The sequence below is a fragment of the Penicillium manginii genome (assembly GCF_028828005.1).
Source record: "Penicillium manginii strain IBT 31320 chromosome Unknown utg000005l:1.0-5665137.0:1.0-5668048.0, whole genome shotgun sequence".
NCBI classification, from domain to species: Eukaryota; Fungi; Ascomycota; class Eurotiomycetes; order Eurotiales; family Aspergillaceae; genus Penicillium; species Penicillium manginii.
In genome coordinates, this window is record NW_026643106.1 from 3,593,730 (window position 1) to 3,616,145 (window position 22,416).

General features: G+C 47.1%; 11 protein-coding genes across 11 annotated transcripts; 7 read left to right on the forward strand and 4 right to left on the reverse strand.

Annotated features, from left to right (window-relative positions):
- Window positions 1–354: 354 nt before the first annotated feature.
- N7533_007716 (uncharacterized protein) lies at window positions 355–660 on the reverse strand (the record flags this gene model as incomplete). The annotated part of the gene is made up of 1 exon (XM_057104366.1): window positions 355–660. The coding sequence occupies one exon, from the start codon at window positions 658–660 to the stop codon at window positions 355–357; it is 306 nt and encodes a 101-aa protein (XP_056959323.1).
- Window positions 661–1,960: 1,300 nt separating this feature from the next.
- N7533_007717 (uncharacterized protein) lies at window positions 1,961–3,853 on the reverse strand (the record flags this gene model as incomplete). The annotated part of the gene is made up of 4 exons (XM_057104367.1): window positions 1,961–2,470; window positions 2,522–3,317; window positions 3,379–3,683; window positions 3,752–3,853. 4 exons carry the CDS (start codon window positions 3,851–3,853, stop codon window positions 1,961–1,963), a joined length of 1,713 nt encoding a protein of 570 aa, XP_056959324.1.
- Window positions 3,854–3,931: 78 nt separating this feature from the next.
- On the forward strand, window positions 3,932–4,394 carry N7533_007718 (uncharacterized protein; the record flags this gene model as incomplete). The annotated part of the gene is made up of 2 exons (XM_057104368.1): window positions 3,932–4,062; window positions 4,298–4,394. 2 exons carry the CDS (start codon window positions 3,932–3,934, stop codon window positions 4,392–4,394), a joined length of 228 nt encoding a protein of 75 aa, XP_056959325.1.
- A 3,216-nt stretch (window positions 4,395–7,610) lies between these two features.
- On the forward strand, window positions 7,611–9,860 carry sit1 (putative siderochrome-iron transporter Sit1; the record flags this gene model as incomplete). The annotated part of the gene is made up of 9 exons (XM_057104369.1): window positions 7,611–7,850; window positions 7,922–8,005; window positions 8,063–8,203; window positions 8,265–8,369; window positions 8,432–8,851; window positions 8,907–8,964; window positions 9,023–9,304; window positions 9,356–9,415; window positions 9,484–9,860. The coding sequence occupies 9 exons, from the start codon at window positions 7,611–7,613 to the stop codon at window positions 9,858–9,860; spliced, it is 1,767 nt and encodes a 588-aa protein (XP_056959326.1).
- A 701-nt stretch (window positions 9,861–10,561) lies between these two features.
- Window positions 10,562–11,413, forward strand: N7533_007720 (SDR family NAD(P)-dependent oxidoreductase; the record flags this gene model as incomplete). Its single annotated transcript, XM_057104370.1, has 2 exons — window positions 10,562–11,155; window positions 11,219–11,413. 2 exons carry the CDS (start codon window positions 10,562–10,564, stop codon window positions 11,411–11,413), a joined length of 789 nt encoding a protein of 262 aa, XP_056959327.1.
- A 257-nt stretch (window positions 11,414–11,670) lies between these two features.
- On the forward strand, window positions 11,671–11,925 carry N7533_007721 (uncharacterized protein; the record flags this gene model as incomplete). The annotated part of the gene is made up of 1 exon (XM_057104371.1): window positions 11,671–11,925. One exon carries the CDS (start codon window positions 11,671–11,673, stop codon window positions 11,923–11,925), a length of 255 nt encoding a protein of 84 aa, XP_056959328.1.
- A 348-nt stretch (window positions 11,926–12,273) lies between these two features.
- N7533_007722 (uncharacterized protein) lies at window positions 12,274–12,585 on the forward strand (the record flags this gene model as incomplete). Its single annotated transcript, XM_057104372.1, has 2 exons — window positions 12,274–12,494; window positions 12,528–12,585. The coding sequence occupies 2 exons, from the start codon at window positions 12,274–12,276 to the stop codon at window positions 12,583–12,585; spliced, it is 279 nt and encodes a 92-aa protein (XP_056959329.1).
- Window positions 12,586–13,142: 557 nt separating this feature from the next.
- On the forward strand, window positions 13,143–14,749 carry N7533_007723 (sugar porter family MFS transporter; the record flags this gene model as incomplete). Its single annotated transcript, XM_057104373.1, has 2 exons — window positions 13,143–13,258; window positions 13,324–14,749. 2 exons carry the CDS (start codon window positions 13,143–13,145, stop codon window positions 14,747–14,749), a joined length of 1,542 nt encoding a protein of 513 aa, XP_056959330.1.
- Window positions 14,750–15,427: 678 nt separating this feature from the next.
- Window positions 15,428–16,592, reverse strand: N7533_007724 (uncharacterized protein; the record flags this gene model as incomplete). Its single annotated transcript, XM_057104374.1, has 5 exons — window positions 15,428–15,911; window positions 15,969–16,141; window positions 16,205–16,351; window positions 16,409–16,477; window positions 16,539–16,592. 5 exons carry the CDS (start codon window positions 16,590–16,592, stop codon window positions 15,428–15,430), a joined length of 927 nt encoding a protein of 308 aa, XP_056959331.1.
- A 396-nt stretch (window positions 16,593–16,988) lies between these two features.
- On the forward strand, window positions 16,989–19,162 carry N7533_007725 (fungal specific transcription factor domain-containing protein; the record flags this gene model as incomplete). Its single annotated transcript, XM_057104375.1, has 2 exons — window positions 16,989–17,403; window positions 17,454–19,162. The coding sequence occupies 2 exons, from the start codon at window positions 16,989–16,991 to the stop codon at window positions 19,160–19,162; spliced, it is 2,124 nt and encodes a 707-aa protein (XP_056959332.1).
- Window positions 19,163–19,316: 154 nt separating this feature from the next.
- Window positions 19,317–20,635, reverse strand: N7533_007726 (uncharacterized protein; the record flags this gene model as incomplete). Its single annotated transcript, XM_057104376.1, has 2 exons — window positions 19,317–20,135; window positions 20,198–20,635. The coding sequence occupies 2 exons, from the start codon at window positions 20,633–20,635 to the stop codon at window positions 19,317–19,319; spliced, it is 1,257 nt and encodes a 418-aa protein (XP_056959333.1).
- Between the last annotated feature and the right edge of the window lie 1,781 nt (window positions 20,636–22,416).

Consider the following 22,416-nt stretch of genomic DNA (forward strand, 5'->3'; position numbering starts at 1 on the left):
TTTCGAATTGTTCAATCCAGTAACCTATATAGCCCTTTGCTCCATTTGAAATTTAGTTTATACAGGCGTAGGGTGTGGAGAACAGGGCATGCCGCCTTCCAAGCCATTGCAAACTCTAGATGCGATCGGATCTTTGAAATCCCCGTCGAATGTCGTAAAAAAAAGACATGCTTCTAGCAGTCAAAATTGACGCGGCACTCAGAAGTTGCATCAATTCCCAGGCCGTAGAAATCGGTACCACTCTCGGGTTCGTCCCCATCAATGTGGGTCTGTGTACCATATGCACCGTGGCATTCACTGGAAGAGGTTTCTATTAGTATCTAACATTATATTTCAAATTTTGGTGGAAATTTCTTACTCAAAGCCTCCGTCACCGCACGTGGCACCCCAAGAGAAGACTTCCGACAGATTGCTGGTCGGCACATGGAGGAGATCAGAGCAGACACCGCTGCAGGTATCGCACAGGTCGTAGGATCCGATCAGCTCGTCCTTCGAATTGTACAGATCCAGCCCTTGTCCACCGGCGTAAGTGGTTCCACCCAGACCCCAGCCTTCGGAATTGGTGTTGAGATGTCCAACGGCGTAGCAGGAGTCTGCTTTTGCGGAGTGGATGCTGGAGGCAGCCAGAAGGAGAGTGGAAATTGCGCTGTACATGTACATGATGATGGATATTTGTATGTATGGCTCACAGTTCAAGAGGAATTGAAGCAATGGAAATGTGAGAGTGGGTTGAGTCAGTTATGTTTCAAATCCAGGGCTCCAGTGAAGCTATAATGACTCAAGTTTTGGGGGAATATTGTTGGTTTATATACCTTCAAGTTTGCGAAGATGGAAGGTGTGGCATTTCTGAAACTGGAAGGCATTCTTCCACGCTTTGAGACCGAATCCAAACTTGAAGTACAATCAATCATGATGTCAGATTCCTTCAACTTGCTCAAGACCCAGGGACCGGAACTTGAAGAGGATGGATCTTCATTGCCCCAGTTGATACAACATTGCAAGGATCTGAACGAAAGTCTATAATTATCCAAATCCATGGATGTCGATCATACCAATTCGTTAGAACTTCGATGGAATTAAAGTAAACTCGACAGTCATACATTCCATAGTATGCATCATCTCAAAATTTCATCGAGCAATATACTAGTCCTATGTATTTTCAAATTAATCCCATAGAAAGGACGAGATATTTACTCTACGAACACATGGCTGCATGTTGAATTCTCCATTCATTATTTGGGGTCTCCTTAGATCTTACTGGGGGCTATTTACTCTACATCTTGGCATCGTCTATCCAGCGCAATATAGGTGAGATTGTAGAGGGGTTTCTTCAGGGCGTATGGTTGATCATACATCCAATTGGGGTTATTCGGCGCGCTCTGCGGAGCATATAGTTACTGCCAAAAGCCTAGACCAACTGTAGAAGACAAGCAATTGCGCATGTGTCTTCAAATATTGGCCCACCGTCCATTTAGTCTCACAAATCTTAGCAAACACGATATATAGACTTGGAATTATCAAATGGCAGATTATTCGCGCGGGGACGAGAACGTTGCTCAACAACACACACCTTTAGCTACTTGCACTACGGCCAATTTTTCCCGAATATTGCTTCCAATCTCTTTGTTTAATTGAAATGAAGCTAGAGCTTGCCACCGGGAACTTCACGGCCCGTGGGGGCTAACTTCGGCATGCTCGCCGATCTCGCCTATACTGGCTGTACAGAGATGCCTCGCTGCGCCGTCGTGAGATTTATGACGTAGTGTGGGGATAATTTTGTCAGAGAAACTCTGAACTGACTTCAAGGCTGACATTTATTCGTAAGCTCCGTCCATTGGAAGTTGAATGGAGACATAAGCCGGGGGCGACGATGAAGATCCCTTGGGGGCCAATCACAGCTGAGATGTACGAAATTGCGAGCGGTCACGATACTCATCAAAAGAAGCGCCCATCATCAAGTTCACTCGGCTTGTGTGGGGCTATTGATTCTTCCTAAATAGCTCTCATGAAGCGCTCCAATCTCTCCCGCACATATGACGTTCCTTGTTTTTTCAGCTGTTGCGCCCGGATACCCCTGTCGATTTTGCGCCTGGATTCTTTCTCTTTCTGGGTGAATCAGAGTCAAATTTCCAGCATTACATGTTGGCTTTCGCAGTTCGAATGTGTTTTTGTTTAGTTCTTCCACCTTTTGGTCTCTGTCGAAGCGGTTGTAGAGATGCCAGTCAACCCCCGTTTTCAAAAGTAACCTCTCAAATTCGTCGTGTTTCTGGTTAGGCATTCGCGAGCGATAGTCATCGAAGGAGTGCTTGCGGCTTTTGAAGAAAGTCGATCCTATCTCTTGGGCAGATTGATAATTGAGCACCGGGGTCAATGGTGGCTCTTCGCCTCTAACGCTGCCAACGCGAACATGCAGACATAGTTCACGGAGACAATCGAAGCCCTTCGCGATAGATATTAATAGCTCGGAATCCTATCATGGTCGTTAGCTTTTATTTCAAACCAGTGAAATAGTGGAGCGCACCCATGCGCCGGCCTGGCGTTCAAAGTCAATTTCAAGCACCTCAAGGCTTGGGCAGTTGTCATCCAAGTAGTAGATATCAGAAGCGTTCCACGAAGGGATAACTTCTTCGGAGTCCCATTCTTCTGCAAGATGTACGGCGAGGCGGACGAGGTTTCTGTGATTGGCAATCGCCTCGACGGGACAAACATAATTTGTTATTTCAAGCGTTTCGAGGGTGTCAAATGAATAGAGAAAGGCTTCAAGATTTTCCTGTGCAGCGGCTTCATCCTCTCCGGACCATACTGTTATCTTGAACTTTTTCAAAGAGGTAGTGTGCCCTTTGAGCCTGTGCAACAATCTGTCCGCAAGGTCTGGCTGCGGTCCAACTTCCAGAGAAGAAAGCGAAGACCAAGAGAACCGGTCGCGCCAGTGAGGCCATTCGTTTGGACGAATAAAATAGCCATTTAGTGACAAGCTTTCGAGCCGAGGGAATATTTCTTCCCCGGTCATCTCAAACGTTGCGAGAGCGTCGGAGTTTTCGAATGGTCCGAACATGGTTAAAGAACAAGACTTTAAATTCGGACAAGAGAAGAAAAGCTTCTGGAAATTCAACATCATGCTTGGAAGGGCATCACCATCTGTTGGCAACCGTTGTCTTTCTCTGAGGAGACTGGCTTTGATAGTTGACACAAAGTTCAAAGGGCGAGATGGTGCCTTCTCCCACCCTTGGAAGGCCAGTATATGCAACTTCGGCTTGTTTGGATGGTTCTCAAAACTTCTGATATAACGGTCGGTGAAGGGGAGAGGGTGCATCACTCTATGCTTGATGTTAGCCTTGCCGAGACTTGCAACCTTGGAAGTGTCGGAACAAAACATACCGAACAAGACGAAGATTAGGCAACTTCTCCACCACCTGGGCTAGATAGTCACGATCCTCGAAATCATCGCACTGTCCCGTTGAATAGCTAGCGGCAGGCGGTGCTGTCAACTCTTGCACGTACGCCCTGAGCTGCGAGTGCGAATCAGCCAATAGCCGACGGAGAAGGCCGTCCGGTTTTCTCGTCAAATCATCCAGCCGGCGTGGAAGAGTGACTGAGCGATAAAGCAGCGGTGTCGCAAGAGTTCGGAATGCCCTTGAGACTAAGCAGAGACGGGATAGAAACCACGGGTCTTCTTCGCGCAGCTAGATCCAGAAATCAGTAACCTGCTTGTGACAGATGGAGATGAAAATCAGTCAGAAGAATGCCTTACGTTATCGAAGATGATAAGCCACTCATCACCGGTCAGTTTCGTGATTGCATTTTTATCCGGTTCCCTCCGTTGTCTTTTCGAAGGCGGGGGTTTTGCGATCATCGCGTCGCTACGCGTAGTGTGTAGGGGCAAATTAGTGGCTGAAGTAGACATAGCCCCGCCAGCAGAACCGACTGAACAATGAAGGATGTCAAGCCATTATTTCCAGGGCCCGAACACTGGGTGAGGTGGAGATATGACCAGGTGAAGTTGATGTTGGTGGATGTCGGAACTTTGGCCCTTTCCAACCTTACGGAACTATTTAGGATCCCGTGAGTTTTCCCGGCGGAGGGCTGAGTATATTTAGTCTCGTTCTACAACTAACAAAACATACAGTTTTTTAGCATTCTATTTCAAGGTTCTATTCTGGTAGACACCAAAGGAGCAAGGGTACAGTAAGTAGATTGAATTTTGATTTATTGCACCGGGAATCATAGCGCGTGACAGATGAAAAATAGCACCCCTGCCATTTCAGTAAAAAAAAACCCTATACTTCCATAAGAACAGAGCAGCCTTCCTATCTGGTACATCCGGTGACATATTAGAAGGAGCCCTGCTCCGGAGCTTGAGAGCAACCAATATCGCCCTCGAGCCGATGCACTGATCCCTCACAGTATTCACTGCCTAGGTGTTGTTGCACACGAATTCTGGAGTCAGATTCGCCTGACTGGTTGACGAAGACTTGCAAACACAGAATCACAGTTCTAACAGCTTCTTCGATATTTCAGAAATCGAGCGCGTGTACGCGATCGCCGCACTGCAGTGCTTGTTGTATGGTTCGCTCGGAAGGCATTGCCCCTGCATTCGGCATGCATTTGACCAAGAGAACAAGGAATTGGTAAGGTGAAGAGATATCTCACATTAGCGAGAGAGAATTTGGATTCGGGGGTAAAGATCGATGGCGATGGTATACTGCTCAAAGTATTAGTTGGTTAGGTTAGTGGCATGGCCAAAAGGTTACCGGAGATCGACTTCGGTCGGCATTCGTCAGAGGCACCTTTTCCCGCATAAATAATGGCAAATTTGATCAGCTTTCTCATCTACGTCAGTCAGTGGGTATATTTTATGGGCAAGATTGAAGCTTTCACCCGCCAGGCCCAATTTTTTGTTCAGCCAGGGACTAGTTAAGTAGCGATGGCAGCAGGAGACATGACATGCTAAGAAACACAAAATGAAACACGCGATCCCCGCATGAGAAAAGGCGGTCAGTAGCACGCATCTATCATGACTTTCGAGCTGTTTTGGGGGCGAGAATGCATCATAAACATTTTCATACAATAGCTTGCCACATACCTCACTTGGAAATACTAAACAAATAGCTGCCGTCACCAAACCTACGCATATTCCAGTCTAGGTAATTGATATTCGTGTCTTCAAAGTAGGACACCAATAATAATCAGTTGAGTTGGCTAACTAGTTTAAACAACCTACGTTTGACGCCCCCCTTTCTTCTCTCTGCTCACCTCCCCTATACGCTCAGCCAAAAGTTTCTCTGCAGACCCTCTTCCAAACTGTTACATATAATCACCGTTATGGATATTCGGCAGCAGTTCCCCGATGTGCAGTGGATCTGGAAAGGGGGCATCTCCTTTGTCTATGAGGTCCATCCTCATATCGTGGTCAAAGTCCCGAAATCTGACGGTTTTGAGAGAACAATTTCAGAGAGAACTCAAACTCTACGAAATATTTTCCCAGCATTCGCCCTGCCCTTCCATAATGCAGTGTTTCTTCTACGCGGATAATGGTGTCTCCCTTAAGTATATGCGAGGTGCGACCCTTCAAGTTCTTAGTGTTTAACAAGTGCGTCTGCTAACCGCCTTGTTAGATGTAACCCTCTGTTCGAGAATACAAAATAACCATACTCGCGACCAGCAAAGTTACCAAGGTAGAGAAACTGGAGCCTCTACTCTCACGCAATGAATGAACGAACGATATCACCCAAGCCGTTGCTTTTCTAGAATGGCTCAATCTTGCACATAGCGACCTACGACCCGAAAACATTTCACTTGATCGGAGCCGACTAAACTGTCGGATTTTGAAGCTTGCATGGCCCCGTATGGAAGACTACTCAACAGCGACGAGCAGGATCAAGGACGGCGTGGGAGTTCCGGTTTTCTAGGTTCTCGAACCGAACAGTTCACCTTGGGCTCCCTGTTCTACCTCATAGACTATGACTTTGAATTTTATGGAGATAGACCTCTTACCGAGGCTCGCAAAGAGCATGGACGCAAGGTTGTGGACTTACCGCAGAACATGGAATCTCCGAAGTTAGATAGTGATCCGATAATTGACGATATCATCATCAAATGTTGGCACAACAGATATGCCACGCTTAAGGAATTGGCTGCATATACAGAGTGTCGCACAAAAGAGGCAACGAGCCAAAAGAAGCTAATAGCGAAATACCGGATAGCTATAGCCATGGCATCGGTCAACAAGGCTCAGCAGAGGATTTTTCTCTCAAAAAGGGATCCTGCCAAAACTTGGACAGGCGCGTCTTCATACGCTTTCTTTGGGAGAGCCAGAGAAACTTGGATTCAGTATCGAGTTGTATAGACATTCCACAAATTGAAGCGAAAGCTCTTGATAACCCCCCCCCGCAGCATCCCTCCTCTAAGGTTTCTGGGATTTCTTCATTGTGAGATTCTGGAGACGTCTCCAGTATCTCATAGTAGTACGGCGTTCCTGGGAGCCGTGATGGAGTTTCTAGGTCTGGCGTGTCTGGGATTGTGACTGACTCTACTGAGCACTTCAAGCTGTGCCCTAGCAGTCCATGAGTACTAGTGGTAATATACTACTAATTAAAATATTCAAGTTCCAAGGTAAGCTAGCTAGCTAATACTATTAACCCCTAGTCCCTTGAGTTAATTTGGTCAAGAAAATTCACAGTGTGTGCCCAAGTGGCTGCCAGGTTTCCAAGGCTACTCAGGGCCCGAGTCGCGGGTGCCCGTGGGGACTCCATCGGGGGGGCATCACCTGGACAAAAAAGATCGGAATCACCGAACCTTGGCGCATCCGAGTCCCTGCATGCCAGGTGGCGCTTAATGCCGAAATCAGCACTCAAACCACGCCAGCAATGATGACCTTTTGAAGTTTGAGGTTGTGGGAAATTTATGCTTATTATCAGCTTGAACGCGATGCCTTATGTTTCTTGGTGGCTGATGGATCTGTCAGCGATTCGAGGTTTATTCAGCTGCGGCAAGACAGTAGCTGCCGATTCTCGAGGTCTGGGCCTTTCAACAAACGTCTCGGATGGTCAATAATTTGCTGGCGCGCCTGTACAGTATATTCAACTTTCTTTTCGACCCCTAACTGGCATGGTCCTGCTAGTTCTATTCGGAAAACTACTTTGTACTCCGTCCTCACTCTGCCCTTGACAATGTGCAACCATGAGACCGGCTATCTCGAAGATTTTTCAGCGTCTCGTACGACCTGACGAATTAGGTACCATGGGCCGTGACCACTCGGGGGTTTCACCCCGGTCGAACACGAGGTGGGGAACTGGCAAATTGTTTCAATGGCCACAATCTCAAGAAGGAGTCCGGGCATCCTCGGCAATAGGCCTGAACACGAGCTAACCAAGGACTGGAATATAACTACAGACGCCACACTCTGATCTGATAAGATAGATTTGTGGACCCGACTCAGTGCCCAGGTGGTGCGATCGCTCTTCACTTTTTTTCCTCGGCGCCCGCGGCCTTGGTCTTGGCTTGCAATTTTTTTCTTCTTTCTCAGATCCCTAAATACGCGATAGCACCCGGGTCAAGGTTTTGTGGTTTTTTCAAAGGCATTTCTTCTACCTGAGTTCCAGCTTCCCACTATGACTGATAATAGGGGCAGTGATGATGTCCACTTCGGAGAAAGTCCGGAGAAGGGGATCAAATCTTACACAGAACCAACTCGAGAGGTTCAGCTGCTGGGAGAAGGGAGCCCCGGTGTTCGCCGTATCGAAATCATCGCATCGGAGTTTCGCTTGATCGATCGGGTTTTTCTATTCTGCAGTATCTTTCTGGTTGCATATGTCTATGGTCTAGATGGCACTGTTCGGTACACCTACCAGGTGGGTCCCCCAAATCCACTTCATCATCCTCGATAGTCCAGAAGTTAACAGCAGGAACCGTCTTGGTATAGCCTTATGCGACTGCAAGCTATGGTCAACATAGTTTACTCGCAACGATCAACGTTCTTCGCGCCGTCATTGCCGCAGCCGCTCAGGTAATGTTCTCAACACTTCTTGCAAGACCTTTCGGCTGATTTTTCGAATCAACTCAGCCTACTGCCGCCAAGATTGCCGATGTCTTCGGCAGAGTTGAACTTATCCTAGTCTCGATTGTCTTTTATACCGTCGGTACGATTGTCGAAACATTTGCTACGAATGTGGAGGCTTTTTCTGCGGGCGCGGTCATCTATCAGGTACCTAGAAATGAACCACCAGGGGAATGACAAATTAGCAAATCTTAATTCTTCTTCGCAGATTGGATACACATGCATCATGTTGCTTCTCGAAGTCTTGATTGCCGATGTGACATCTAGCCGCTCTCGTCTCTTATTTTCATTCATTCCAGCCCTTCCTTTTATCGTGAGCATAACCACATTCTGAACCCTCTAACTATGAGATATTAACTCGAGTCCAATCGATAGATCAATACCTGGATCAGCGGAAATTTGACCTCTGAAGTTCTTAAAGTGACATCGTGGAAATGGGGAATCGGGATGTTCGCGATTATTTACCCAGTCTGTTCGCTTCCTTTGATCGCCGTGCTTTTCATCGTCCACCGCCGCGCGAAACGATCCGGGAAATTGGAATCGTATAAAAGTTCTCTCGAGCTCCTTGGTGGTCAGAAGCTGGCTCTAGAGCTATTCTGGCACCTCGACGTCATTGGCCTCGTTCTCGTGATTGCCATGCTTGCCTGCATTCTCGTTCCTTTCACTCTTGCAGGAGGAGTCACTGCGCAATGGAAGACGGCAAAAGTAATCGCACCACTCGTCATCGGAGTTCTGCTTGTTCCAATCTGGGTCTACTGGGAGAAAACATGCCCGCATCCCATGCTGCCATTCAGAGTGAGCGCCGCGAAACTCAATGTCAAAAATTGCATCGAAGCTAATCCTTTATCAGAATTTGAAAAACCGCGCTATTTGGGGCCCTCTTGGTATTGCAGTCATGTTGAATACCGGTGAGTCACTATCCATCGAACTTGAAACAAGCAAGCGCACATCTAATTAAATATTCAGCGTGGTATCTCCAGGGAGATTTTCTCTACACCGTTCTTTACGTCAGCTTTGATGAATCGGTACTTAGTGCCACTAGAATTACATCTCTTTACAGCTTCACATCTGTCATCACTGGTGTGGTTCTCGGTTTCCTCGTCATGAAGCTTCGTCAGCTGAAGCCTTTCATTGTATCTGGAACTGTGTTGTTCATGGTTGCATTTGGCATCCTCATCTATTTCCGCGGTGGCTCCAGTGGCTCCAGTCACTCAGGAGTCATCGGAGCACAGGTGCTTTTAGGTCTCGGTAGGTTAGATACTATCCAACACGTGGGGACTTGACTGATTTGTACCATAGCCGGTGGTCTATTCTCCTACCCAGCTCAGGCAAGCATTCAAGTTGCTTCCAAGCATGAGCGTGAGTTATTCCATCCCAACCGCTAACTATCGCATGTGAATCGTCATTGATAACTAATGCATTACTAGACCTTGCTGTTGTGACTGGTATCTATCTTGCTTCGTATAATATCGGGAGTGCAATTGGTAATACAATTTCCGGTGCGATCTGGAATCAGGTATTGCCCGCGGAGTTGATTCGACAACTTGGGAACGAGACTCTTGCAGCCCAAGTTTATGGAGCACCATTCCCATTTGCAGACGCGAATCCAGTTGGTACTCCCGATCGGGATGCCGTGGTTGTGGCATACCAAAAGACCCAGCGTTTGCTCTGCATAACGGGAATTTGCCTAACCATACCGTTGATTGCGTTCGCGCTGTGCATTCGGAATCCGAAATTGACTAAAGAGCAAACTCTTGTCAAGGACGACGATCAGTCAAGCCACGACTCCACATCTCTACGCTAGAATTTGTCGTGTGGGCATGCCTGCAAAATGGTTATCTTGAGGGCGCGCCGATGTCTCAAGGTGATAGATATTTCATCGTTCAGCCAAAATAATGCAGAGGATTTCGGTCCTTGTAGAAACAAAATAATTGAAGATGTCTTTCTAGTATACGGAATTTTCTCACTTACCCAGGTGGTTCACGGTGCCCATCTTCCGGAAAAAAATAACCATCGGGTCGCGGGGGATGATCTGTATTTAATCTGAATCCTGGAGGTCATTTAGTCCCTTCTAAAATGCTACAAGGGCCAATCACTGTAGGACACGGCTTGACAGCCGCTGCAAGGCTGGAACATAGCTGCAGACTATAATGGTCCATCCTTTCCCGATCCACAACGACCTCCCTAGTTTCATTGATTGGATACTGCAAAGAAGCGGGGGTTAATAGCCTTGGTCTGGAAATGCGAAGGTTTCAGAAATACGTACTCCGTAGTTCTTATGGCTCTCACTCGTAGCTTTGCCGTGTCTAAAACTCCTTCAGGAAGAAACGTCGTCGTAGTCGGCATTAGTGTTGTGGATCTCAGAATTGAAAATGTCCAACCCTCATCCAAGATACCATTTGTCATAAGTACTCGTCACCCTGCAGGACCTGAATCAAACAGCGATCTTTTATTTTCACCCTTACAGTGTGTCCAAATTATCTCGTTCTCTCGATAGAAATTGACATGGACGGGTCTCAGTCACCCATCTTCCGTCTCTTAGAGGATAAAGTTGCTATTGTCACTGGCGGTGCCCAGGGCATGGGCAAGGAAACCGCCTCGGTATTTCTTCGAGCGGGCGCCAAAGTGGTCATTGCAGATGTGAAAGAAGACCAAGGCCTTGAAGTTGCTAAAGAGCTTTCCTCCCTTGGAGATATCCTTTTCGTGGCAACAGACATCTCAAAGTCCAGTGATGTCCAAAACCTCATTGGGCAGACGGTCAAAAAGTTTGGCAAACTAGATGTGGCCATCAACAACGCGGCGATGTCACCAGATAAGACATCACTGATCGATTTTGATGAATCCTATTGGCGTCAGCTTTTGGATGTTAACTTGACTGGTACTGCTCTCTGTTGCAAGTACCAAATGCAGCAGTTTCAGAAGCAGAAATCAAAGGGGTCTATTGTGAATATCGCTTCTATCAATGCTTTCATGCCTCAACCAAACATGCCTGCTTATACTTCCGCAAAACATGCTCTTATTGGCTTGACTAAGCATGCGGCAACAGAAGGCGGCCCAAGTGGTATCCGAGTGAACGCTGTTGCTCCAGGGGCAATTTTTGTATGTTATACCCTGAACATTCCCCACTAAAGACACTCTTTGAAGTAATGCTAACTAAACCAGAGTGAAATGTCGGCCAAGGCGTTGGAAATTATGGGTACTACTCACGATGAATTTGCGCCCAAAGTGAGCAGTTTGAACAGATTCGGTCAAGCTCACGAGGTTGCACAAGGGTCTCTTTGGCTTGCGTCTGACAGCTCATCTTATGTAAATGGAATTTGTCTTCCCATTGATGGAGGATTCTTATCTAAGTGGTAATTGCGGCGAATCCAGCGTAATTTATAGTAAAACGGCTGATTGTGAAGGATTTCACATGCGATCGACACGTTAGAGGAAAGGTTTTTGACATAAACTCATATTAAGAATACAAAATGAGAAATTGACTTCACCTAAAAGGATCAGGATCAAGGCCACTCTGACTAACAATTTCCGCTAAGACCTGTAACGGCCTTTAGGTAGAAGCAGTGCCCGCCAGTCACACTCCCCCACCCCAATCTCAATAAATATTCACCACAATGGGCAGCCACCAGAATGGAGCTTCGCTCCCCCGTATTTACGAAAACAAACTTGCAATTGTCACCGGCTCCGTTCGAATTAAGGAAATCTTTACCCCAGTGGATGACCTGATGCATTTTGACAAAGTCATAGGCATCGGCGCAGCGATCGTGCGAAATTTGGCTAGCAAGGGCTGTAATGTGATAATTAATTATGCCACGGTGAGCTCTGATGATGCTGCGGAAATTCCTGCGAAAGACCTTGAGCAAGTATAATCTATCCGAGCACTAGCCTTGAGAGCAGACATTTCATCGTCGGCGGAGTGCGAGAGACTCGTTTCGACCGAGAAGACGCACTTCGCGAGTTCCGAAAATTTTCAGATTGATATCATTGTACACAATGCCGCCATATTATACCTCGGATCTCTCGAATCAGTCATCGAAAACGAGTTTTAACGGATATATGAAGTGAATTTCCTCGGCCCGATTCTTCTTACTGCCGCTTGCAAACCATATCTGCCAACCGATCGTTCCGGTCGCATTGTGATGATATCCAGTATCAACTCCAAGGTTTGAACTGCGCATACTACATTGTATTCGGGAACTAAAGGTGCGATTGAGGCAATGACCCGAGTTTGGGCACGGGAGCTAGCAGAGTATGCGACCGTGAATGCCATCAACCCGGGCCCAGTCATGGCCGACATGTATATGTCCGCACCAGACGAGGTAAAGCAAGGCCTCGCATTATGGAACCCTCTGATACCATTGGTGGCTGTTCGTGACCACGACAGCGAGGAAGCGAAGGAGCTGGGTAAAACATTCGGGCGTCTTCCCAGAATACCCCGGTATATACCTCAGAATCCTCAAACCTTTCAAAGTTGTAACGTCAGGTTGGGCACCGCAGGGGCCCTTAACGGAGAGCCCACCTGGGTATAACGGGAGGTCCATCATTGGATGATCATAAATGCACTCTCTGGCTCTCAAAGACCATCTCATATTAACTTGAAATTTGAATCATTTCTTTTCAAAATCAGAATCATCATCAGATATCTTATGTTTGAAAGGGGTATCAATGACAACTCAGATGAAACCAGCCCATCACAAATCCGCTGATGATGTCCTTTCTCAATTAGGCAGTATTGGAAAATTCTTACTTGTGACCGGCCTGGGTATTTTGTGTATATCCTCCAGGATATTTTCTCCGCGTGATGATCTCATGACGGTACAGATTCAAGTACCGATGTTAAATTGAATTGAATGGATTATTTGAAGATACGGCCGGAGTCATAAAGCTTGCCAGAAGACATGTAGATTCCATGGGAAGTCAAATTCCGCGGAAGTTCAGCATCCGTACACTGGACATAATTCCCCACAGGAAACGGATTCTGGGGTCCCCGGACCGTGGGCCGAGCTCCTCTACATAAATAAGCGAGAAATCAGAGATCAAATCATACTGATATGAAAATTAGTTTACTCCAATTCTCTTGGCCACTATGCTTCGTGGAAAGTCGCTCCGCCTGGCTCAGGTATTACTTACTGTAGCCCCCGCATTCATCACCTACGGATACAATCAATCCGGAGTTGCACCGCTTGCCAGTCTGCAGTCATGGTGAGATATTCCAAAATTAAGGGCTATGGACCTGGGAATGAATCGTGAGGCTTATCGATTTTTAGGGTCTCCACGTTTCCAGAGATTGACACGACAAATACCGAAGGCGCGATTAAGGAGAGAAACTCCACGAGGAAAGGTGCAGTGATTGCGTCTCTTCAGTTGGGGGCTCTTGTGGGAGCACTTTCTTGCACGTACTTTGGAGATCGCTATGGTCGACGCAAAACTATTTTCATGGCCTCTGTTATCACTATCATTGGGGAGCTTCTGCAAACATCAGCCTACGGGATTATCCAGTTTACGCTGGGCCGTGTTATCCTTGGAATAGGCATCGGCCAGCTAAGCGCAACTGTTCCGGTATGGCAAGCTGAATGCAGTTCTGCCAAAAACCGTGGACAGCATGTCGTGATTGATGGAGTTTGTATGGTGCTTGGTTTTGTGATTACAAATTGGGTTGACTATGGCTTCAGCAAGACTACTGGTGAGACACAATGGCGGGTCCCGTTAGCACTGTCCTTCATTTTCCCCTTGATCATTGTTGGGTCCGTCTTTCTACTTCCCGAATCACCACGCTGGCTCGCCTTTGTCTCTAGAAAGGAAGAAGCCATGCAGAGTCTTGCGGCGTATCGGGGTCTTCCGGTCGATGATGAAGCTGTACAATCAGAGATTGCTGGTATAGAGTCATCATTGGAACTCGCAGCGCAATCAAAAAGCCTCACTCTGCGCGAGCTTTTCTTGGGGAATGACGAGGAACGTCTCCTGTATCGCTTTGGTCTGTGTCTATTGATACAATTCTTCCAACAAATGTGCGGTGGCAACCTAATCTCCACTTACATCTCAACGATCTTTGAAGAAAACCTCAAATTGGATGCAGAACTGGCCAGAATTCTAGGAGCAAGTGCTCTTACATGGAAATTTGTCTGCAATTTTATCCCTTTTTTTGCAATCGACCGTCTGGGCCGACGCAAGCTGTTTATCTTCAGCGGGGCTGGCATGTGTCTCTGTATGACAGTCTTGGCCATCACAACCAGCTTTGGCAATGCCGGTACAAGCCTGTCAATCGTCTCTGTGGTCTTTATTTGGCTGTTCAACATGTTCTACCCAATTGGGTTCTCCGGGGCCAACTTCGTCTATTGTACCGAGGTCGCTCCCATGCGGCTACGTGTTGCCATGGCGGCTGCATCAACCGCAAATAAGTGGCTTTGGAACTTCGTTGTGGTGATGATAACCCCTGTTGCTCTCGACACGATCGGGTGGAGATACTATATCCTCTATGCCGTGATTTCAGCCTGCATTCCTGTTATCGTTTATCTGTTCTATCCTGAGACAATGGGACGCAGTCTGGAGGCCTTGGATAATATTTTCCGTGATGCTCCTTCCACATGGCATGTTGTATCCATGGCGAGGAAGCTTCCTCAGGGCGATATGGCAGATTTAATAACGCAAGGAGAAAGGGAAAAGGGGATTGCTGATCACAAGGAGCATGCTTGAGCTGCACTGTACCGGCATGTCAGCGCAATCCAAGCATTGGAAGCTGCCCCCATGTCTTTGTTTGAATTCTCGCATGATATTCAGTTAATTGATGTCTTTATCAGTTCCTTCAGTATATTATTCAGTAGTTTCCCGGTGACTCTTACCTAAATTTGCGTGATTCTTGAAGCCTTCATTCCAAAATTTCAAGGTAGTATACAGCCTCCACGTGGCACATACTATCTATAAGTCCAATTTTTCTCAGTGCAAGTGCGAATTATATTACCTACAATGTACTAATATTAGAAGCTGGGCAAAGGGATAAATAATCTTAGCAGAGGATACTTTGCACTCTCAATTGCATGGGAACCATCTGGTTGTCTTTTTCGAACTACTACTAGCAGTAGTAGTAAGTATGAGTTTAAATTTAAAACTGCCAGTGGTGGTAATTTAGATTAAAGCACCTTTGGTTTCTCAGGCCACATTCAAGTTTACTTTGACTCCGAGGGTGTCTGATAATGATTATATCATTTATTTTCGTAGGGAAATAATAAAAATTTCCCTTTTTGGCTTTTCCGCAATTATCTAGACGTAGCTGGGGGCGGAATGTGAAATAAACTCTATTCATTCTTTAGGCTGATCTATGAGAAAAGCACATTATTAAGACTTTTTGGTACAAATATAGATGAAACTCTAGTATTAAATTGCGCTTTCTGACCTTCTAGATGATACGGATGAAAGGAAAGCCGCCATCTCTTCGTACACCGAGAACACAATGCCACCACTCAACACCAATCGACCTAGGCGCATGGTGCTGCCCTTCCAGAAGCCCCAGACGCCATGGTCATGCAGCACGCTACGCACCGCCTGGCCGATACTAGCTCCCTGGACCCCTTGGGCTCGTGTCTTGATAGTATCAAATGGCTGAGTAGCATAGACTGTTATGACTCCAGCCAACGCCCCCACACTGAAGTTTGTGAGTACGCCTGGCGCAATACCTTGTGATTTGGTGACTTCTTTGAGAATATTATATGTCCCCATGCGGACTGCAGATGTAGCCGATTGCTTGATCGTGGTTGAGACCAGACCACGATACAGCTCAGAAGGGCCGTGTCTTTTAACAAGCACGGTTACCGCATGCAGACTGGACCGAAATTGTCGAGCATTTTTGGCATCATCGATTCTGTGAACACATTCGCTAATTAGTCTTCTCTCGCAAGTTTGAATCCAGTCTACTAACAACGCAGTTTTGATTCTTTCAGTTGGTGTGACAGCCAAAACACTCTCAACAGCACCAGCGACCATACCAGCCAATATACCACGGCCAGCAGAGAGCTTACCACTATCATCGGCCAAAGCATTGCGGATGGTGTCGTATGACAGAAATCGTACCCCTGCTTTCGCAGTGGTACCCTGGGGAAATTCGCCCACGTCAGTCTAATAATTCTTTTCAAAAACAGGCAAGGAGAGACCAACGATGACAAGGGTTGAGCATCCAGTATAGAGTGCTCCAATTCCCTCGTTTTGGGCGACGTGGAGAATGAGTCGTATGGGGTTCGTTGGGCTTGTCCCTGCGCCTTTTTGAAGAAGCTGAACGCGGGTTTTCGAATATTCGAAGGGGTACTGAGATATTTTAGAATTTGGACCACGACTCTGGTCTGTTCATTTCAGATTCCTTACAGTCACTGCGGCTTCCACTCCCCCTGCCACTCCCCCGGCTGTCAAGGAGACCCACTGTGGGGTATATTTCTGGGACGGTCAGCTTCAAATTTTCCTCTCATCCGCCATGGGCCCAAACGGAACAAGATACCCGCTGTAATTTTGCCTCGGTGGGCTTTGAATGGGATGAAACGTGCTCTCCCATGTTTTCGAAATACCAAAATGGTAGGTGGAATCTGTTGGTCGAAACCCGGACTTATAGCGTCGGAAGGCCGGAACAAAAGTTGCCGCGGAGAAAGTCTCTCTTTAATAGCCGAACCCCACGGATCTTGATCAATCCCTTACGACATTTTACTCCATGGAAGACACAATTCCGCACAAGGCCCGCAGGGCTGCTAAGGCATGCGCCTTTTGCCGGCGGAGAAAGGTGAGACTGCCGTGAGTGGAGAGATTGCAAGCTCCTACTAACGAAATGCAAAGCTGCGCTGCGATAACGAAAAGCCCGCCTGCTCCAGTTGTAGGGGCCATGGCAAGGAGTGTGTGTACACAGTTAGTTCCAAGCGCCCGAGGTATCTGATCCACCGCCTGCTAGCAGCCACAGATGAACAACCGCTCACATCTTAGAAGGCCCTCAAAGGCACAGGTCTCTCGTTTAGAGGCAGAAAACCAGCAACTACGTCAACAGATCACCGCTAGCGAGCTTCGTTCAGAGAGCGCAACCACCCCCACGGAAACGAGACCCGGCGATCCGCGGCAAGAATCGCAAGAACCCGGACCACTCGGAGTCACTCCGAGACAACCAGAGGTTGGAAAACAAGCAGCAAGCGTTGATCAGGCGCGGTCGACTGTATCGCGGATTTTTATCTCCCCCAATGGTGACTCAAGCTACCATGGGCTCACAAGTACGCTGTTTGATGATGCACCGCTGGACCGACGCATCCAAATGCGGTCAACCGCCCCTCAAGTTCCCGTGGAGCACATTCAAAAACGATTGATGGGGGAATCCGCCTATCAGCGTAAGTCAAACCTGTTCCAGAAATGTGCACAGAATCTAACTTCTCTGTAGGCCAATTAGAGATGATGAATATGCGGGAAGGGAAGCTTGATTTCGATGGTGTCGATCCAGAGTTGGGGATGCATTTGCTGTCGTTACATTGGAATCGTCAGCACCATTCCTTCTTGATCACCTATCGCCCGGCATTTATGCGGGACATGGCCAGCAGTGGACCTTATTTCTCCAAGCTCCTCTTGAATGCGATATACTTTGGAGCATCCAAATTCAGTAATCGCCCTGAAGTGCGCCGTGACCCAAACGATGTCCGCACTGCCGGGTGGACCTTTCGTATGAGAGTCAAGGAACTGCTAGGCAGTGCACTTGATCGGAGTGAAATCACCACAATACAAGCACTACTTGTAATGACCAGCTCCTTGTTTGCCCTGGGTGACGAACGAAGTGCCGCATGGTTATATGCCGGAACAGCGTTTCGGATGATCATTGACTTGGGTCTTCATGTGGATGCTACGATGTTGATCAACATGCGTCAACTCTCGGACGAGGATCTGGAAATTCGCCGGCGTGTGTTCTGGGGCGCCTTTGTGGTTGACAAAGTGCAAGCACTTTACCAGGGCCGACCAGCCAGTCTGCAAGACTTTGACACAAAGGTGTCACTGTCTTTTCTGGACCACTATGAAGAGTTGGAACATTGGCAGCCGTTTGCTTATTCGGACGCGCAACCTTATCCCGGGTCTCCCGCTTATAGTGTTTCCACTTTTACGGAGTTGTGCAAGCTCTCTTTGATCCTGAATGGTATCCTGAACAAAGTGTATTCAGAGCGAAGCTCGAATCGAACCCCCCAAGAGCTTATGACAACCCTCAGCTCCTTGGACGCACAGTTACGGAACTGGCAGCAAGGGCTTCCTCGACATTTACAATTTAGCAACAGCACGATCCAGACAACACCACCTCCTCATGTCATCTCCCTTCTATCACTCTACAACGTTCTATTAATTCTTCTCCATCGGCCATTTGTTGCAGAAGGGCATCTACATACTACCGATCCATCGGTAGCAGTTAGCTCATTCACCACCTGCACTGCAGCTGCCAACCGAATCATCAATTTACTTCAAGCATATGACCACGCTTTTTCTATACGAAGAGCTCCGTATCTGATATCATATGCCACCTATGTCGCGGCGACGATACACGTTCGAGTGGCAGCTCAACGAGAGGGTGGCAGTCGCTCTCATACTAGTTTGCGAGCCTGCCTCGGCATCTTTCAAAAGAATGGCGAGACCAACTGGGCTGTGCGCAGGGCTCAAAATGTGATAATACATTTGATGGATCGAATGGGGGTTGACCTGAATGACCAAAATCCAGGATTTCCGAGTCATAGCCAGGGGACATCCGATGCTATCGATGACGGCATACCCAGAGGGCAGTCAACCAGTATACCGAGCATTGAAAACAACATATCATTCGGGCTTGCAGCTTCATCAACCCAAGAAACTCCAGAAATAGAGCCATCGGAGTTGGATATGGATATGATCATTCAAAGCTTCATTCGACAGCGCAGCAAACCTCCTGAGGCCCAGGCACTGTATGAAGGTGCTAACAGCAACTTCCTGGCTTCTGGAATAGCCCCATTTGGTACACCGGGGACTTTTACTCCAGCCCTATTGCCTATTCATGATGAAACATGCCCACAAGAATGCTTTGACGACGACATGCTATTTGGGCTTAACGGTTCGCCATGGAACGGCGTGCAGTACAGTTAATTTACTTAAAAAATGGGTTTAATTCATGACCTGGAAATCCGTATCTCTTACGAAAATCTACAGAGGTTCGAGCTGGAAAAGGCTATCAAAAAGGCCTTCCCAATTAGGAACATTTTTAAGTCCAAGGTATCTTGAGGTAAAATGGATCCTTTCCCTATGCTCTGTAGAATACATTACCCTCAAAAAGCCTGCGAGCGGTTCGTAAGACCGCTACTTTATCCACGTGAACCTGGCCATCCTTCTCCAACCTCAAAGTTGTCTCAGCTTGAATGACCCCGGCAGGATGCCGAATGCCCATTGGCAACGGAGACGCGAGTCGATGACCACCGACAGACATACCATGCTTCGGAACTCTCTCATTTCTCTTCGTGCTCGCCAAGTGCCACGCGACAGTTCCATGAATTGACATTGCCGCGCCAAGGCATACTGCGCCTGTCAACTGAAGACTCGCATGAGGCTTTCCCATGGTGAACGCGAGCACCTGAATATCAGCATCGTCACCATGTTCCGTGGGCGACAAGAACGCGATTTTTGGAGTGCCGCGTACTTGTCCAGCTGTTTCTAGATCCGCAGCTAGTCCAAATTGCAAAGCTCCTGCCCGGCGAATATCTTCGACCACCGATAGAAAGGATGTATCATTTGGATCAGGCCATGATGGGTGGTCTTTGATAGATATTGACGATGCGTCAACAAAAACAAAAGGATTTGCGGCGTCCACCAAGCTAACTTTCGCGTCGAATTTTCCCACGGACCGAGACCAAACAGTCAGGGTTTCCTGCCGCTGCTCACTGGGAAACATCCGACCAGTCATACTACCTGCAGGGTCGATAAAAGCGACTTTAACTGGACTAGACGTGCCGTAGACACCGGGAATATGACATTCTCCGTCCTCTCGGAACCTGCCGTCGGGGGTGACTTGAATAGTTTCCACGATGGTCTGCCCAGTGTTTGTGTTCAAAATTCGAATATCAATCTGTATATACCTATCAACGGAAGGTACTTTGATAGTATCTTGTAACGAGTAGATTTTCTCACCTCTTCCTTTCCTTGAGGTGCTCTCACAATCTTTTCGTCGAGTGCAAATGGTCCCACACCAGAGGCAATGTTTCCACAGTTCCCAGTCATATCTATCTTGGCCTGGTCCGGGGCCACTTGGATAAAAGTGTACTCAACATCGACGCCAGGTTGCTGGGAGCTCTTTACAACAGCTACCTTCGATGTAGTAGAGGTAGCGCCTCCTACGCCGTCAATTTGCCGTGAGTTTGCACCGGCAGAGCCCATGGCTGAGAGTAATATTGGCTCCCACAACTCTGGGGATGACGGGAGATCTTTTTCGTGGATAAAGAGACCCTTTGATGTACCCGATCTCATCCAGACTGCTGGGAACATTCGTCTTTCCGATGAAAAGCTATTTCCACTATGCTTGAGTATAGTGGGAGCCTCAATCATAGCAATTGAAGATGTTATCGTCATGATGTTTTTGAAGCCCTGCCGGACACTTCACAGGATCTTTTGTTCGATTTCCAAGGTTTGACAGAATATTAATCTTCATAAATGCGGTACTCGCATAGTATATTAATATATGGTTACCATTCATTAGCCGGCAACATCTCAATTGTCTCCCGTGGTCGTTTTTTCACGGCCTAGAGGGATCCGTCCGCGGCATTTCACGTTCCGCGGGTACAACCATCCACGGCTTGTGTAGTATGTCACCATGGTCAATTTCTTGGAGGATTTGGTCGAGTGATTATTATGAGGGTGGAGAAACCTTTTTTCTAGATGCTGGTGTTTAGCAAACTCCGAGAATAGTGATAGATGAGATGGCTAAGCTATCTTGAATCCTCAGGCGCGAGATAGGCGTTCATGCTTGGGGCATCAATGCCCCAACACCTGGGCATTTAAATAACTCACCCTTACTTTACTAGTAGTAGTATTGAATTTCTATTTCTAGAGGACTCAAGTGCCTAATAGAAACAGTGTCGGAAGATGACTGATTACCTAGAGAAAAGTCAAGATTCAACCTTAGCTTCCACGTTGCTACTACTAGTACTACTACTACCTACGAGTAGGACGGTTCGGATCATGGTCAAATTGCGACACTAGTCCGAGTCCCATTTATATAAATCCGTAACTTTGAAGTTGGAAAGTTAATATCATCCATGGATACTGCTCCAGGGCTGAGAAGTAGTCGAAAGATGCATCAATAGATAGGTAATATTAATGAATCTCGAAAAAAAGAAGTCAAACGTTGAATAGGAACATTGGAAGCCATTACATTCAACCATGTAGGGATCAAGTCCCGACCTCAGATCTTTTCCTGATTTAAAGTTTCTAGCTCAGCCTGGAATAATAACACTGATCAGCCTCTTAATCGAAACTCACGGTCAGAATAGGCACAAGCAGATTTCTTGGCAATCGATCTTTACAGTCTTAATGTGGACTGGTGCGAGAAAGAAGCGCTATTTTAGGGCATTTCTCTTCCGACTACATCATTTCAAACCACAGACATATCCTTTCTTACAGTGCCTGCAACTTGAAATTTGCCAAATCACGTATTTCCAAGGCTTAGGCTATGTCCACGATGTAATTGAGCTTGAAGGGCAAATTAACCTTGAGACTTGAAGCGATAAATATTTGCGACCGTCCTCATGGATTTACTAGTACACAATAATCTATTACGTTCCCTTCAATGAGCGAAGAAGTACCTAGGTACGTACCTAGTATTGATTGATTCCTACTACTAGTAACTTGACGCCACGGAAACCTGGAATATTAGCGAAACTTTGTGGAGAACTTGCTGACGTGTTGTTCGGATATACATATACAAAAAATACTCTGGATGAGCCAATTCTATTCGCTGAATGGGAGTCGGATCCAAAAATAGTTTCAGGTCTGCAGGGATTAGGGGCATGGATCTTGATGTATGCCTTACGGGTCACAGCCTCCTGCAGCATGACGATGAGACGTGGTTCATTTTAGAATAAAGATTGGCCCCGGGGGCCAGAATATGTAAACCATATACTTCCCAGATGTGGAGCGAAGGATCATTTCGTTAGTGAGGTAGCTATACATCCTTATGACCGAAGGCCTGTATCGGATTCGTATGGGATTGGGGGCCAATTATTTGTCTCGGACCCTATCTGCCGATTGCTAATGTACATATAAGGGGCTCATCAATGATATGACAAAAGGGAAAGGGCATGCCAAGAGCTTTAGGGCAGTGTCAATGCATTGGCCCCTATCGTGTGTCAAAC